Here is a 17682-nt window from a genome sequence, read left to right as displayed (position 1 = left end):
GGCAAGGAGGCTTAGTACTAGAAAATCTTATGCTGAAAAATGGAAAAGATTCAGTTCCTGGAGCCAAACTCAGGGGATGGGCACAGCAGCGCCCAATTTACCCATATTCTTCAATATTTAACTGAGATACTTCACAAGGGCCTTTCCTTTTCCTCCATCAAAATTCATGCCTCAGCCATTTCAGCTCATTCCAATACAGAACCACCCCTCTTCTCTTATCCACTGCTGAAGCAATTCCTCAGAGGGGCCAAAAACTGAAGACCACCCAGGAAAGCTCCTACTCCAGCCTGGGACCTTAATTTTGTATTGGAAAAGCTCACTCACCCTTTCTTTGACCCAGCTGCAAATGCAGAGTTGAAATTCCTTTCTTGGAAAACAGCCTTACTTCTAGCCATCACTTCAGCAAGAAGGGTGTCTAAATTACAGGCCCTCATGGCAGGGGGAGCCTTTCATCATCCTTCATGCGGACAGGGTGTCCCTCAGGACCAAATCCCTCCTTTATGCCCAAGGTGGTATCCAGTGTTGGCCCTTAAACAGTCCATTCATTTGCAAACCTTCTTTTCAAATCCACAGAACAAAGGGGAATGAATACTGCACTCCTTGGACGTGCACAGACAACTTAGATTTTACTTGGACAGGACTAAGCCTCTCAGCAAATCTGAACAGCTGCTAGTTGCATTTGCTGTAGGGGCAGAGGGAAATGCCATTTCAAAGCAAACCATTTCTATGTGGATAGGCCATTGCATTCATTTCTGCTATAAGCACCAGGGAAAACCTACCCCACAGGGGATAAGACCACATTCAACCTCGGCTGCATCTACCTCTACAGCCTTTCTCAGAGGTGTCCCTACCGTGGACAACCTAGAAGCTGCTAACCTGGATTTCTGTACATACCTTCGCCAAACATTACTCCTTGCCAATTTTTCTAAATCCAGAGCTGGCTTTGCCACTGCAGTCTTGCAGGGCCTTATAGTTGGTCCTAATGGTATCTCATTACCTTCTCCCATCCTTAGTTTTGGGAATCTACCCAAATGTGATGACTGCAACAGTGAAACACAAAGAACATAGTACAGTTGTGTACACTTAACATAAATGTAGATGTTCGAGTGTATTCACTGTTGCAGTCCTGATTACCCTCCCTCCAGCCCCCTGAATTCTATTGACTATACCTATTCTTGCTTACTATGCTTTAAGCTTTTTGGTGTATTTGCTTTTTTGTTGGAGGTGTAACCTTGTATATAATTGCTTCCCATTATGGGGGCACCTGACATCTGGGGCAAGAAAAACTGATGTAATGGCGTCAGCTGCATGCTTTATACCCCTGACTACCTGATGTCATGGAAGATGACAGCAACCGACGCAGGACCCAAGACTTTGATAATCAGGCCCACTGAGGGCTACCTGCAAGCAGATAACCCAAATGTGATGACTGCAACAGTGAATGCACTCGAACATCTACATTTATGGTAAGTGTACACAACTGTACTTTCTTTCCATTATTCGCCAAGGGTATTACATGGTCTGGAAATCTCTTCCCCCTTTCATAGGCATTCCTCAGCCCCCTCAGGAACAATTTATTTTTTTTTCCCAGAGGTGCTTCACGGTCTATTGACTCTAAAAACTATTCAGGAAGTTCCAGTGTCTCAGAGGGAAGTGGTTTTATTCTAGAATGTTCTTGGTCCTTGGAAGGAGGGCACTAGGAAACCAGTTCTGGATCCCTCTCACCTAAACAGCTTTCTGAAGATCACTTCCTTTCGGATGTTGTCCCTTCAGATTTTCTTTCCTCTGCAAGTGTGGGAACTTAGCTATTTAATGTCAAGTGACACTTCAGGCAGCTTACATTCCCTCAGGTCAGAACATTGTGCCAGACTTGCTGAGTAGGTCCATTACACAGTCCAATGGGTGGAAGCTCAACAGGTATGTGTTTCTGGACATTGTCTAACAGTGGGATCCTCCTTAAGTAGATCTCTCTTCTCACCCTCTGCATAGACACCTTCTTCTTTTTTTTGTACCAGAACCCCATGTTGTCTGGTCTGAAAGGTGGATGCCTTGTCTTTTTTTCCTGGAAGGGAATATTTCTCTATGCCTTCCCTCCCCTTCTTCTCAGTCCAAAAGTCCTGTTCAAGATGAGCAGGATGTTCCTAAAATCTTCCTGGTGACTTCCTTTTGGCCCAGACAGCATTGGTTCCTTCCTCTTCTGCATTTAGCCAAGGGCAGTCATCACAAAGTTACATCACAAGGTGGACCTACTCACACAAGACAAAGGACCATCCATTCCCACCTGTCCATTCTTCAGCTGACACTGTGGGTGATAGGATTTTGATTCCATATAGACACCTTTTTTCCCTAAGGACATACTTAGGGTCCTGCAGGAGGCCAGGAAACCCACTACTAGGAAATCCTGCTTACCAAATAGAAGAGGTTTTCTGTCTGGTGCCTTTCTTGTAATCTGGATCCACTTTCTGTGGATGTTCCTTTAGTTCTCTCTTATCTGTATGAATTTCTCAAATTTTGGGTTGACATATTCTTCCGTTAAAGCCCACCTGTCGGCTGTATCTGCTTGTCTGCTTCTAGCACCCCCCTTAGCCTCTAGATTTGAGGATAAACATTTTCTTAAAGGCATCTTTCATATTCGACCTCCCAGGAAGCTTGTTCCTCCTTCCAGTGACCTTAGTTTTGTTTTGAAGAAATTGAATCAGGCTTTTTTTGAGATTGTGGTTTCAGCTTCCTTTGCAGCCTTATTCTTGGAAGACTGTTCTTTTGTTGGCCCTTATTTCTGCAACAGGTGTCTGAGCTTCTGGTCCTTATGGCTGTTCCTCCTCCTTCAGTTTTCCATAAGGACAGGGTATCCCTTCATACTAATCATCCTTTTATGCCCAGAGTGGTGAATGAGTTGTCTTTAATCAGTCTATTCACTTTCCCACTTTTTTCCCTTCTCTACAATCTGCAAGTGAAAAGATTTTGCAGAGTTTGGATGTGTGTAGACAATGCAGATTTAATTTTGATAAGACGAAAGCTTTTCACAAATCTGATGAGCTTTTTGCTTGCTTTCATCCTAGATCTTTGGGATTGGCTGTTTCCAAGCAAACTATTTCTTCATGGATATCTAAAACCATTTCTTTTTGTTCTTTTCATGGCAAGAGCTGTCTTCGGTTAAGACTCATTTTGCTAGGGCTGTGGCTTCTTCTGGTGCTTTTTCAAGGGTATAGATGTGAACTTTATTCTTAAGGTAGCTACCTGGACTTCTGCGCATACTTTTACCAAGCAGCATAAGTTGGATGTGATATCTAGGGCTAGAGCTGGTTTTGCTAGGGCCATCCTTTGTGGATTTCTAGAGGGCTGTGTTAGATCTTTCTCCTTCCTCTCATCATGAACTTTTGCACTATCCCTATTGTAAGGAATACTGTAAACAGTGAAATGGAAGGACATAATACAGTTGTGTAAAATCTTACCATAACATTAAATGTCTTTCTCTCTAGTGTCACAGTATTTACTCCCTCCCTCTTCCCTTTGGTTCTTTTCCCTTCTAGATGTGCCTGGTACCTCTCCCATCCTTGCACTGGCCATTCCTACTGAGGCTCTCATTTCTGAGGATGGTACATACGGACGTCACCTTTATGCCCTGTGCTGTATGCGGGAGCATACGTGTGACATGCAGCATAGCCTTATTATCCTAAAGGCTTTGGTATACTGGCCGTACATCGGGACACCCTTGGCAGGGGTTCCCTGTTGTAAGGAATACTGCAGCAGTGAAGAGAAGACACCTGCCTTTATGGTAAGATTATAAAAACTGTACTTTCACTGACATATGTGGCTGTGATTGATCAAGGATGCCAGAGTTACCTTCATGAACAGCCTGTTCCAGTAACTGCTTTTGCTCAAGGCAGGAATGAAGGCACATATGAAGAATATGGAACAGGGGATACCATTTTTGCTGGACTCAGAGTTGAGTTCCAGCTTCCTGAATAGTTTTCTAAAATACAGTGAAGCCCTTCCCAAGAATGGTTTATGTGTGAGCAACAGCAAAAAAAGTCTGTTAAGAATTAACAAGCAAAGGTTATTTCTGTAGAGGCCATATGCCATGAGTCATGGGTCAGCAGTCATCGAGATACAGCAGTAGTCCTTAACCCATGTCTGACTGCTGCCCTCTGGGTGCACTCATGGGATTGCTTGTCCCTGCACCCGTTGCATGGAAGGCTACAAGGATGGACAGATGCATAAGGATAGTTATCCAGGGGTTACGAAATATCCATACTGTTCACCTTGGTTTTCTCATCCCTTCCGTGCTAGATATCCTACCCTGTCGAAGGAAAGCAGCAGAAACAGAGCCATCAGAGGGTCCCATCTGACTAGAGAGGGTCTGAATTGAACGTCAGACTGGTTTTAGTGTTTAAAAAAAAAAAAAAAAAAGATGAATGCGCTGTGGCCAACCAGTGGCCTAAACACATCTGTCCAAAGGAAGCATTTCTAAGGATCTTGCTGCCATCTGTTCTCTCTTGTTTAGGAAATTGGATATGCAGCTTGGACTTCCAGGATGCCTACTTTTACATAAAAATGCCAAAGGAATCCATAAATTGTCTGTGCTTCATAGTCATAACCTGTCATTATTTTGGAGTCTGTTCACTAAATTGATGTCTGTGATTGAAGTACATGTAGTCCCCATGGGGCCAAAGTATTCTATGTATGGACAGCTGGATCTTAGCTGACCCCGTTATAAATCTGTTCTTGTCTGTTAGAGTTTGTTTTGATTTTCTATGAATAGCATTGATTCTGCTAATGTCCCACTATCACTTGTTCATGATCTGCAGGTTGGACAGGAGTTGTGCAGAGAAAGTCTTCACAGACACAACTTGGCTATTCAAGCTAAATGTTGTGTCAATATGCTGAATCTGTTGGTGGGATGATGATTAAATGTCAGTCAGTCTGCACTACTTCTGCCTGCAGATGTCTGACGCGCTGGATTTATACTAACATTTCCCTGTGGAGTCCTTTACACATTCTCCTGTTCCATGGTAGCAGTTACCACAGTCTTGGGACCAGGGAGTCATTTCTGTAGACATATAGTCTGGGGTATGTACAAGTCATCTCAACACACCTGTTTGCCCTTTCTGGCCTTTTGGGTGTTTGTCTGTGCATCTGTATGTGAAGTTTTGACAAGCTGTGATTAGTGGCAGTGAATCCAAGCAAATACTCGTGAAGATGGATCCTTTTGTGTTTCAGCTAATATAGTAAGGACGTATTTTGTTTTTAGTTTTTATTAGAAAGCGTAAGAAGATTGCAAATGAAAAAAATACTTGGTACTTTGTAAGGCATAATTAAATGTTTCATGTAGAAGAGGCATTTTGTTGAGCAACAGATTTTAGTAAACTTTAACAGTTTTTTAATGCTTAAGGATTGGTGTCATACATTGCTTCTTGTTATGCAGGGTTTGGTGGCAACACTACCGGTTCGTTGTTTGGTCAGACATCTACAGGTGGGAATAGTGTATTTGACCAGGTAAGTGTTTTTAATAATATTTGCATATTCTGTAGCTTTACTCATATACATTTTCCTCTCAGTCTTTTGCATAGCTGAACCCCAAGTGTCTTTTTTTATGTGGCTCAGTGACGTTTTTCTCAGCAGGCTTATAAGGGGTTTGGCTAATGAGTCTAGTTACAATGACTGGTACTTCTGTCATGTGTAGCACCTTCTTTTTCTAAATGATTAGTCATTCAAGGTTTTTCTTTCTAGATGTTCAGCAGAGTCCTTGAGATTCATGGATTTTTTTTCTGTCTAGTTTTAGTTGGTTGTCTGTAAACGTAATTGTTGTATTGCCTTATGGCCTGGGTTGTGAGGTGGAAAATATTCTTTGGACAAGCCCACGTACCTTGTCAAAAGATCAAGTAAGTAAAGATTTCTGTGGTGTCCTTATCCTGTCTTTGTCACTGGAGAGTACAAACTGCCTGTACTGGTAGCATCATTTAATGCCAGACTGTAGAGTAGAACTCTCTCTATGACATATATCACCATGCTAACCTAATTGCTGCCCATTGCATTTGACTGGGATTGCAGTTGGGAGGACATGATCTAGTAGTTCTTAGCAGGATTTTTCTCTTCTACTAATATTGTAGGCTTTAATGTGAAGTTGTTCTATCTCGCCATTCATTCTTACAGATGGGTTCGGAGCCGATCCTCTGCTCCGAGTCGGCCAACTACAAAGCTCGAGGTCTTCAGACAACTCGAGGCCAAGTCCCTATCCCATGATGCACCTTGAGTTACCTCAGATCTAGTTTGCCGCTGCAACAGATTGGAGGTTTCCTCACAGCTCGGCCAGTATAGTTTTTTCCTTCTAGAAAAAGTTTATCTTTACAAACTTTGATAATAGCTTTCAATTTAATAACTTTCAAAACATTTTGAACTAGTATATAGCTTAACCTTCGATAGTACTTTGTCATCTTTTTGACCTTCGTTTATCAGGCCTTTATTATCTCCCTTCCCTTCTTTTTGGTGTACCTTTTTATAGATTAGAAGAGTGTTTAGTAGTATTTTAGCAGACATTTATAGCTTATTAGTGTGTGTTTATAGAACATTAACAGTTTCTATTTAGCATTAGAGAGCCCATTTGTTTTTAAGGGCTGCTAACTATTTAAAATACTTGTGTGCTCTTTGAATTTGTTGAACGTGTGTGTGTGTGTGTGTGTGTGTGTGTGTGTGTGTGTGTGTGTGTGTGTGTGTGTGTTTGATATACCTTTATTACAGGTTTTCTTGTGTGCATTTAAATATTTCTCATGGCTGACCAGGATAAGGAGAAACAACCCAAGTCTGGGTTTAAAAAGTGTCCAAAGTGTGGACAGAAAATGTCTGTGACTGATGGTCATGTTAATTGTGTTTATTGTTTGGGTACTTTGCACTTGCAAGAGAGAGTTGCTCCATCTGCCATTCTTTTAGTAGCCATGTACTACATGAAAGAAAAAGAAAGTTAATTGACAGAAGGCTATTAAAATCATCCTTTCAAGAAGTTTTGGGCGACCATGATAAACCTAGTAAATCCCCCAAATCTTCCAAGTCCTCTAAGTCTTCATCATTGGAACAGACAGTTGTGGATTCAACAAAATAAAAAAAAAACTTCAGCGTCGGCTACACAGCCTTCGGAGCTGAGCATGTTATCCTTTCAGAGCCAGTCCCCAGTCCTGGAACCGGTCTCTGTAGTACTGATGTCAACAATCTTACAATCGGTATCACCCTCGATCCATTCATCTCAGTCCTCGATAAACCTTTCTGATTTGGATGTGGATCGTGTGGTGCAAAAGTTGATGTTCATCATTTTTCTCTGTTGCAGTCCTAACCAATGGGTTATCCTGTTCTCAGTAGCCCTCAATCGGCCAGAATACAAAAGGTAAGTAAATAAGATGTCGGCTGTCGGTTGTAAAGGACATCAGGATGTCCGGTACAAAAGGAGGCAGCCGTCACTTCCTCAGTCTTCTTTGCTGGGGAGACCAAAGCAGAAGCAGTTCTTGCACAAGTGCCGTTCGGCGGTTTACTTTTTTTTTTGGTTTCAGACTACAAAGTTGAAGTCAACTAGCACTAAGTACCCCATTGGGGATCCTCTTTTCTTGCCTTAACAAATGTCAGAAAAGGTTAATAATTGTCTTAACTGTGGAAAGCAGATTCCCCATAGAGATTTTCATTCCTATTGCGTTATTTGTTTAGGCCTTGACCACAACATTCCCAATTGTGATCTCTGTGCTTCCTTTAATCCGCATACTATTCGTCGTTGGGCTAAGCTTTTAGCTAAACATTTTAGTGTGTGACTTAAGTTTGTCGGTATGGCGACCGCTTGTCTTCAGGCTTCAGATATCACCAAGAAACATAAGGATAAGGATCGCGACAGGCTTCAGAAGATCAAGTCCTCAGATGATATTAAGATGGTCGTCAGTCATGCGTTCGCCAGTGAGGTGCCTTTGCAGCCCCTGCAGTCTGTGGATTTTCAATCGCAGGCCTTGGTTGAGACCATTTCAGGGTACCCCAGGCTTCCGGCCTCCATTTTGCCTTCTGACCTTTCTCTTGTCACCTCTTCTGCTGGATCCGGAGCCGCTAAGCTGACTCCAGTGTCCGAGGCCTCCGTTCTTCATTCAGACAGCAAGTTCATACCAATGACCTCTACTGCTTCGGCGGTTGCCAGACCTCCAGAGTCCTTCAGACTTGCAGGTAAATCTTCCAGTCACAAGCCTTTGAAAAAAGCAGGCTCCAGTTTCTTCTCGTTCCCCTCAATCCCAAATGGTTAAAATGACTAATGACCTTTTGACTCTTATTAGGGGTTCTCAGCCGCCTCCATCTAAAAGGAGTAGGAATGTTTCTCCTGAGGCTTTGTCTTTTTCTGGTTCTGATTTTTCTTGCATTTCTGCTGATGAAGAGGAAATTTCTCAGTTTTTTTCTCCTTTTGAGGATTCAGATGCAGAGGAGTCCATCCCTTCTGCTTCTCCCCCAGAGGATTTCTTTTTTGGTGATACTTTAAATGCTCTCAGGGAGCATTTTAAATGGGAAAGTCAGGATTATCCCCAATGTAAGAAAAGGATTAGGGAGGTTTTGGATTTACCTCAGCATAAGCCTCTGACTATTCCCCCAGTGTTGGAAGTGGTTGATGATGTTTTTCTGGAAAATCCCTTGACTCCAAATTCGGTTCCTCCTACTCCCAGGAAACCTGACAGGTACTATAGAGTCCCTGATTCTCATCTGTTTCTTTTCAGGAATCCGTTGGCTGATCCAGAGGTTATTTCTCAGGGTCCTAAAGGAGTTAAGGCCACTGTTACCAGGAATCCTGTTCCCTCTGACAGGGAATCTAGGAACCTAGATAGGTGGGTTAAAAACGTTTTTACCTCTGCCATTCTTGCTGTTAGATCTACTATTTGTCTTTTTCATATGCTGAAATACTAGCAGCACACATTGAAAGCTATTAAGTCTAGGATAGCAAGTGTGCCTCTGTTGGCAGAGAGTAAGGATATACAGGATTTGCTGAATTCTGCCAGTCTTGTCAGTAAGCATTCTTTACATTGTGGTTTTGATATTCTAGAAGCCTCCTGCAAGGCTACAGCTACTGGCTCTGTTATTAGAAGGCACACTTGGCTCAGGGAACAGCCCCTACCAGAGCCTGTCAAGGCTAAGCTTTTAGATGTACCTTTTCATAAGGACAGTCTTTTTTGGCAGCAAAGCAGAGGAAGTGCTCAAGAAGATGGAGGATGCAACCAAGTCTGTGCAAACTGTTAAGGATTTTCTGCAAGTTCCACCTCCTCGCTTTAGCAGGAATTACCCTTCTCAGAGTTGGATGTTTCCTGATACCAGCAGACAGCACTGTTCTAGGACTAGAGGTTACAAATCTTCTAGAGGGCAGGAGGCTACCCCTCAAAGGTCTAAGCGTTGGCAGGCCTCCACTTGCAAGGCGGGAAGTTCTAAGCCCGCATCTCAATCTAAACACTCTCAATGACTTTATCCAACTTCTGCCTGTTCTTGCCTGCCTCGAGAGTCCTTTAGGGGAAAGGCTAGCCCTTTTTGCAAATGTCTGGGCCACTATCACGGATGACAAATGGGTGCTCAGAACTGTATCCCTAGGGCACTAGTTTTCTTTCCACTCGTTTCCAGTTCCCAAAGGATTCCCAGACGCTCCTCCAAACCAAAGGGCAGAAGTAGAAAAAATAATTTTGTCTCTGTTTCATCTGGGAGCAATAGAATCTGTTCCTGCTCAGCAGGTAGGCCAGGGTTTCTATTCCAGACTTTTCCGAGTTCCAAAAAAAGAAGGCACCTGGCGTCCTATCCTAGATCTATCCATTCTGAACTCTTTCTTGGTAATTCCCAAGTTCAAAATGCCCAGTCTGCATCAGTTGCTGCCAATGTTAGAAAATGATTCCTGGCTGATAACCTTGGATCTCTAAGAAGCTTATCTGCACATCCCTATCAGGGAAAGTTGCAGGTAATTCCTTCATTTCAAGGTGGGCAAGCAACATTATCAATTCTCTGCGCTGCCCTTTGGCTTATCTACTGCTCCCAGAGTTTTCACAAAGTGCCTGGCTCCAGTCATTGCTTTTTACAGGCAGACGAAAATTGATTTATCCATACTTGGACTACTGTCTAATTCAAGCAAATTCTCAAGATCAGCTGTTAAAGGATCTAGAATTTGTAAATACTCTTCTCTCTTCCCTGGGTTACTCTCTGAACGAGGAAAAATCATAAATTGTGCCATCCAAGGAGATAACATTCCTGGGAGCGAGTCTAAACACAGCCACTCACCCAGGAGAAGCAAACAACTCTTTCACTTTACTTCAAGGACTTGGCAAGCCTGTCCCAGCTCCCTGCAAAGAAATACCTGCAAGCTCTGGGATACATGGCCTCTTGGATTCTCATGATTCCATATGCAAGACTGCATATGAGGAAATTGCAGTGGTATCTTGAGATTGGTGTCAACACACACAGGACCTGGATATGATGATTCCTCTGCTTCCATCTGTGCAAACGGAGTTTCTGTGGTGAGCAGCAGCCTGTCTACAAAACAAAGGCATGCCTTTTTGACACCTCCTGCCACTCAAGTTCTTACCACAGACGCCTCGGACTACGCCTGGGGAGCTCACCAGGGTGGCAGATGCATACAGGGTCATTGGAATGCCCAGCAGATGCACCTGCACATAAATCTAAAGGAGTTGATAGTTCAGCAGGCCTTGCTAGCGTTCAAGCATCTTCTTTCTCTAGGGACCCTGCTTGTCAGAACAGAGAAAACCACTGTCATGTGGTACATCAACAAGCAGGGAGGGACTCGTTCTTACCCCTTGTGCAGGCAGACCATGAATCTGTGGTCCATAGCAGCATCCCTGGGGCCTACATCTCCTAGCTCAGTTTCTTCCAGTAAGGCTCAATGTTTTGGCAGACCGGTTGAGCAGACAGACCCTGGATCCTCACGAGTGGCAACTGAACAGAGCTGTTTTTACAGCATCATTCAGTGTTTGGGCACTCCTCAAGTGGATCTTTTCTCCTCTCCAGACAACTATCTTCTACCTCTTTTTTGCACCAGACAGCATCACAGCAGAGCCTGGAAAGTGGATGCTCTGTCCTTCACTGGATGCTGCTGTCAGTTTATGCCTTCTCTCCTCTTCTTCCCAGAGTATTATTGAAGATCAGGGAAGAACGACCAAGGACTATTCTCATAGCTCTGGATTGGCCCAGTCAGCATTGATATCCACTGCTGCGCAGTCTCTCCCAATTTCCCCCTTGGCATCTTCCTCTGAAGCCAGATCTTTTGGTTCAGAAAGGGGGAAACATTCTACATCCTCATCTTCAGTCTCTCTATTTGGCAGCATGGCTCATTGTATGACTCCATCCTTTTCTTCTTCCTTCAGTCTCTCTATTTGACAGCTTGGCTCATTGTATGACTCCATCCTTTTCTTCTTCCTTCAGTCTCTCTATTTGACAGCTTGGCTCATTGTATGACTCCATCCTTTTCGTCTTCCTTCAGTCTCTCTATTTCACAGCTTGGCTCATTGTATGACTCTCTCCTTTTCTTCCCTTTCCCAGAAGGTGTTTGATGTGCTGAGGGAGGCCAGGAGGCCTAGCACTAGGACGCCCTACCCTACGCTAGCAAATGGGAAAGATTCTCTCATCGGATGCAGGCTAGAGGGGAATCTTCTTCTCAGCCTACCCTTCCTTTGATACTGGAATACCTGGCTGATTTACTTCAGGGTGGTCTTTCTTTTTCCTCCATCAAGATCTATGCTTCAGCCATTTCTGCTCATTGTTCTTTGAGCAACCCATTTTCTCTCATCCCCTGATGAAAATGTTTCTCCGAGGTGCTTGCAACTTAAAACCTCCCAGAAGGGCACCTACTCCAGCCTGGGATCTTAATTTTGTTCTAGAGAAACTCACTCTTCCTCCTTTTGAGCCAGCTGCCATTGCAGATTTAAAGTTTCTCTCGTGGAAGACTGCTTTTCTCTTGGCTATAACTTCAGGAAGAAGGGTTTTGGAGCTGCAAGCTTTGATGGCTGTGGAGCCTTTTCTTATTTTCTATGCAGATAGGGTCTGTCTGAGAACCAACCCCTCCTTCATGTCTAAGGTGGTTTCTAGCTTGACTGTTAAGCAGTTCATACATCTTCCTACCTTCTTTCCTAATCCTTGAAATAGAGGTGAAAGGGATCCTACATTCTCTTGATGTGCACAGACAGCTCAGGTTTTATCTGGACAGGACTAAAGACTTTCGAAAATCAGCACAGTTATTGGTCAGTTTTGTCCCTAGAGCCCAGGGTAAGACTATTTCTAACTAAATAATTTCCAAATGGATTGCACATTGCATTACTTTTTGTTATTCCTTTCATGGCAAGGTTCCGCCTCAAGGGGTTAGGACCCACTCAACTAGAGCAGCGTCCACTTCTGCATCCTTTTTAAAGGGTGTCCCTACTAAAGACATTTTAGAGGCTGCCACATGGTCTTCTCTTTACACTTTTACAAAGCATTATAATTTTCCTTTGTTTTCCAGAGCTAGGGCAGGGTTTGCCATTGCTGTTCTGCAGGGCATTATCTCCAATCCTTGATTCTGTTGGTTCCTCCTCCCTTTTCTCTGGGCTTTGGTAATAAACCCATTGGTTAGGACTGCAACAGTGAAACACGATGAACATAGTACAGTTGTGTACACTTAGCATAAATGTAGGTGTTCGAGTGTATTTACTGTTGCAGTCCTGGTTTCCCTCCCTCCTTCCCCCTTTTTGGTTCTCTCCTCTCTCTTTTCCTAAGGTACAGGCTAAATTTGGTATTATTTGCTAAAATTGCTTTTGGTTTAAGCCTTGTTTTCTGGGGGCTTCTGACTGTTATGGCAAGAAAGACTGAGGAAGTGACGTTGGCTGCCTCCTATTGTATCGGACATCCTTTGGTATTCTGGCCGATCAGGGGCTACCGGGAACCGGATAACCCATTGGTTAGGACTGCAACAGTGAATACACTTGAACATCTGCATTTTATGGTAAGTGTACACAACTGTACTTTACAGGCAATGGTATTTGCAAAATGTCGGTTTCGACCCAAGTGGTTTCGGAACTGAAAACTGTTCCTCCATCTACTTCTTTTCCCTCCTCCGAGCCATACCGGTCTGTCGGAGCCAGAGGAGTTGGACCTGATGACTCTGGAGCCCTCGAAAATGACTCCTGCAACAGTGCCATTGGTTCTGATTACTCAGACTTCCTCGTTTCCCATCAAGGAGTCTAGGAGCCGACACTCGCTGGTTGGGTCTGGGGAGGATAGTCGGACCGACCTTTCAGCTCTGACTTTGTCTCTTGGAGCTTCGGCTCAGATGAGTTCGGCTCCTACCTCTGGATCGGAGCCCACTGTTCTGGTGCCGAGGTAATCATCTGTTTCTTCAGATCCAGCGGTTCCTTCCCAAAGGAGCAGAGGTGCTTTTGAGGCCATGAAGAGAGTAATGTCCCCCAGGACATCCACAACTTCAGGACCAACTACCTTTTCCCTAAAAGTGCCTGTGTCAACTTCTGCCTCACAGATCCCTTTGAAGTGTAGAGACACTGAGCCTCAGGAAGCCCCACTGGGTGGTCCCTGCTCTTCCAAGACCTCACCAGAAGCTTCCACTGATGAGGTTCCCAGTAAGAGAATTTGCAAGAGGAAGCATCTAGACTCCCCGCAGGAGTCTGCCACATCTGACACTGACTTAGATGAATCAGAAGGGTCCCCACGGTCCCCCTCTGAAGATATCTCATTTGCAGATATCTTGGACACATACTAAAGCAGAGGGATGTCTGGAAGCCCACCAAACCCTACTGAGGATGTCAGTCCTCTTGAAAGCTTTTGGGTCTCAGCCCTCCACCTCTTGGGTGTCTCCTCCCTTCGATGAGCTTTTAGAGCTGGTCTCACGAAGGGCATAGGAGTCTCCGGACACCATGGAGCCTGTCCCCAGGAGGCTCAATAAATTTATTTCTGCCCCTCACGATAAGACCTTTCTCATTAAGGGAGTGGCTGAAGATGCCATGGTGATGGTGGCAGCCACCAAAAAGGAGATGTCGGAAACTTCTTCCTCTGTCCATCCTCCTAACAGAGACTCTAGGATCATGGATAGATACGGGATGCGCATGTTTAGTTCAGCGACATTTGCCATACGTTCACTGAACTACCTCACACATTTCACAAGACTGCAAAGTGACCTCCTAAAAGAGCTTGGAGATGCTCTACAGGGTACTGTAGCTGAAAGAGCTACAGACAAGGTTGCGTTCCAGCTTGCTACCCTTAATTCCATAGTGAACTCTTCCATGCATCTGATTTCATATGCATTGATTGAGCAAGTAGGGCAGTGGGTTCAGGAGTTGCTTGTATGAGACACTCCTGGATGCACTTACGTTCCTTTGCAGAGCCCTTTAAGTCATCCTTTGATAGCACCCCTTTTGATGGCTCATCTCTTTTCAGGCCCAAAGTTAAGGAAACTCTGACCAGGTGTGCAGGAAGGAAAGACTCTGCCATCCGAGTCCGTTTTTCCACCCCTACTAGACCCTACCCCAAGGGTCAAAAGGGAGGAAATATGTAGTTCTGAAAAGCCCAAGGAACCTTTCTGGACACACGTGGTGAATCCCCCTCCAAGGGCAGAGGAGGGGGCGGTAGTGGAAGATGCCGTCCTCATGGCAGAGGGGGTCCGCAAAACCAGGGCGACAGACTAGTTCTTTGGGAAGCCCTACCAGCGCTCTTGAAAGGAGGCCCGATTGTCCTACTCTGGAGGCAGTCTGGGGTGTCACTTATCTTTGTATACAGACACCTGACTAAAAATAACAAATGACAACTGGGTAGCAATGCATAATTTCCCTTTACCACTCCTCCCCCCTTGATAACAAAAAATCCCGGACGTTCCACCCAGTTACAGGGAGCAAGTAACAGTAGAGGTCCAAAGGTTGCTAGAAAAGAGTTATCCAACCAGTCCCAGCAGACCAGGTAGGATCTGGAACTTACAGGGGACTGGAGATCTATTTTGGACCTCAGCAGACTAAACAGGTCTGTCAAGAAAGAGAAGTTCCGAATGGTCACACTACAGTCGATACTTCCCTTCTTAGGGAAAGACAGTTGGATGTGCTTGATAGATCTCCAGGATGCGTACTACCACATAAAAATAGCCAGACCATCCAGGGATCATCTGTGCTTCCGGCTGGGAGCCACTCACTACCAGTTCCGAGCCCTGCCCTTTGGCCTCTCTACAGTCCCCAGAGTGTTCAAATGTATGACAGTGGTCACGGCTCACCTGAGGCATTTGGGATTCCAGGTATTTCCGTACTTAGATGATTGGCTCCTCACCGCCACCACCAGACATCAGCTTATCCAAGCCAGGGACACCACACTTATTCTTTGTAATCAACTGGGGATTACCATAAACTCAGAAAAATCTGCCTTGTCGCCATCGCAACATATCGTTTTTATTGGTGCAGATTTGGACACCACCACCACTTGAAAACTTCCTTTAGAAAGGATATCAATACTACTTCAGCAAATTCTGAATGTCATTTCCAGAGACAAGGTGCCAGCCTCAGAAGTGCTAAAATTGCTGGGTATGACGGCAACTGCAATAATAGCAATTCCTTTAGGTCGTATGCACATGCGGATTCTACAATGGCTTCTGTTCACGCAATGGTCTTATCAAGAACTCCCAGTGTCACATCTGATTATTCTAACAAACACATGCAAAAAGGATCTTAGGTGGTAGTTGTCCTCTCTCCAAGTAAAGATAGGTCGTCCTTTTATTCCACCCTCACCATCGACCATGGTGACCATGGATGCTTCCCTGATCAAGTGGGGGGGGGGTATTTTCAGGGAAAAACAGCCCGAGGCACATGGACCGAACAAAAGAGACATCTGCATATCAATGTCCTGGAGATAAGAGCAGTACTCTTGGCACTGCAGTACTTTCAGGACTTTCTCCCTCTGAGGACAATTGCGATTCAGATGGACAACACGTCGGTGGTGTGGTACTTAAACAAGGAGGAACCAGGTCATATCCCCTTTGTCGAGAGGCCCTAAGAGTATGGCGGTGGGCTACATCCACCCAGTGCTTTCTGATACCAACGCACATCCTGGGGAAGTCCAACGTGATTGCAGACAAACTGAGCAGGACAATTTTCTTGCCTCACGAGTGGTCCCTCAAAAAAGAAATAATGGAAAGAATATTCCGCAAATGGGGCCAGCCTTTCTGTGATCTCTTTGCATCCCCCATGAACACAAAAATGCAGAAGCTACTTTGCCCTGATTCCCCCTCTGGGATATTCCCCATGAAACACACTCATACATGATTGGCCTCTGGGTCTCCTTTATGCATTTCCACCAATTCCCCTGATACCCTAAGTATTACAGAAAGCCAAATCCCTGGGAAGGACCATCATTCTGATAGCCCCTCATTGACCTCGTCAGATTTGGTTCCCCTTCCTTCGACCTCATCTTTTGGAAGAGCCTTGAATTCTAGACCCAGTTCCGGACCTTCTGATGCACTCATCGGGGGCTCTTCATCCCTTCCTTTATCCCCTAAAATTGACAGCTTGGCTGCTCCAATTCCCAACATAGGCAGGTTCCATAACCTCTCAAACGAAATGCAACATATACTATCTTCTCATAAATCCTCTACTAGGAAGTTGTACCTCAGCAAATGGAAGAGATTTTCCATATGGGCTTCTCAGAATAACATTGACCCTTACCAAGCCTCTATTTCCTCATTATTAGAAATTTTGACTATGCTTTTCAACAAAGGAGCGGCAGCAGCTGATATTCATGTGCAGCTTGCTGCCATATCTAATTTTCATCTTGGTACTGAGGGCTTTAACATAATGTCACACCAGCTGTCAAAAAGCCTTTCTCAAAAGGACTTTCCACCTTAGATCACCAGTTAAATCCCCTTATACGCCCGGGAGCCTAAATTTTATGCTCTCACGCATTATTCTCCCACCATTTGAGCCAGCTTCTTCATGCGATTTGAAAATTTTGTCTTGGAAAACTATCTTTTTAGTAGCCATCACGTCTGCTCGAAGAACATCAAACCTAGTCCATAAACCCTCCGTATTTGGTTTTTCATGCTGACAGAGTTTCACTGTGAACAAATCCTTCATTCTTAGGTTCATAGGTTTATACTAGGCTATCTGCCCCAAGGCATTTATAAGCCTAGCCCGAATTTTTGTGGCTTACGCCACCCCTTATATGAAAAAATACTGTACCCATTAGTTTGTTGTGCCTCTGTCCAGCAGTGACACAGAGATGATTCCCGGGGTAAACCTACGATCTCCCATCCACAGGTCAAGATTTCTCTTGAACAGAGCCAGCGAGGTGCTCTGCCTCACATGGACCGGGACTCTATTCCACAGCATAGGGAGTCTCTGAGTGATAAATCTATCCCTCCAGCACGTCCTGTTTATATCCGTGCTAAGGTTTAAGTCGCTTGCTCTAGTGGTTTTGGTGGATTTGGATTTTTTGAGGTGGAGCATGTCCATTAATTCCGGGTTGGACATGGCCTTGTATGTCAGGCACATGTCACCTCTGAGCAGACGGTATGTGACTGAATAGAGCTGGAGTTTCTTCAATCTGGCAGCATATGACAGATTTTGGAGTCCCTTTATCCTTTTGGTGTGGAACTTTTGGGGTATCTCCAATTGCTGCAGATGTCGGGCGAGATACATCCCGAATGGGGCATTGTACTCTATCATTGGTCTG

General features: G+C 44.5%; 1 protein-coding gene across 1 annotated transcript in view; it reads left to right on the top strand.

Moving 5' to 3' along the window:
• Positions 1-17682, top strand: part of NUP214 (nucleoporin 214) — a 3229616-nt gene that overhangs the window by 2477507 nt on the left and 734427 nt on the right. The window contains exon 30 of the mRNA XM_044058190.1: positions 5426-5496. Coding sequence (XP_043914125.1) covers positions 5426-5496 — 71 coding nt within the window. The remainder of the gene's footprint in view (positions 1-5425; positions 5497-17682) is intronic.

The sequence above is a fragment of the Protopterus annectens genome, chromosome 16.part0 (genome assembly GCF_019279795.1).
Source record: "Protopterus annectens isolate FY-2018-M chromosome 16.part0, PAN1.0, whole genome shotgun sequence".
Taxonomy (NCBI): domain Eukaryota; kingdom Metazoa; phylum Chordata; order Ceratodontiformes; family Protopteridae; genus Protopterus; species Protopterus annectens.
Note: the sequence above shows the minus strand (reverse complement) of the source record. Positions and strands in the feature narration are given on the sequence as shown.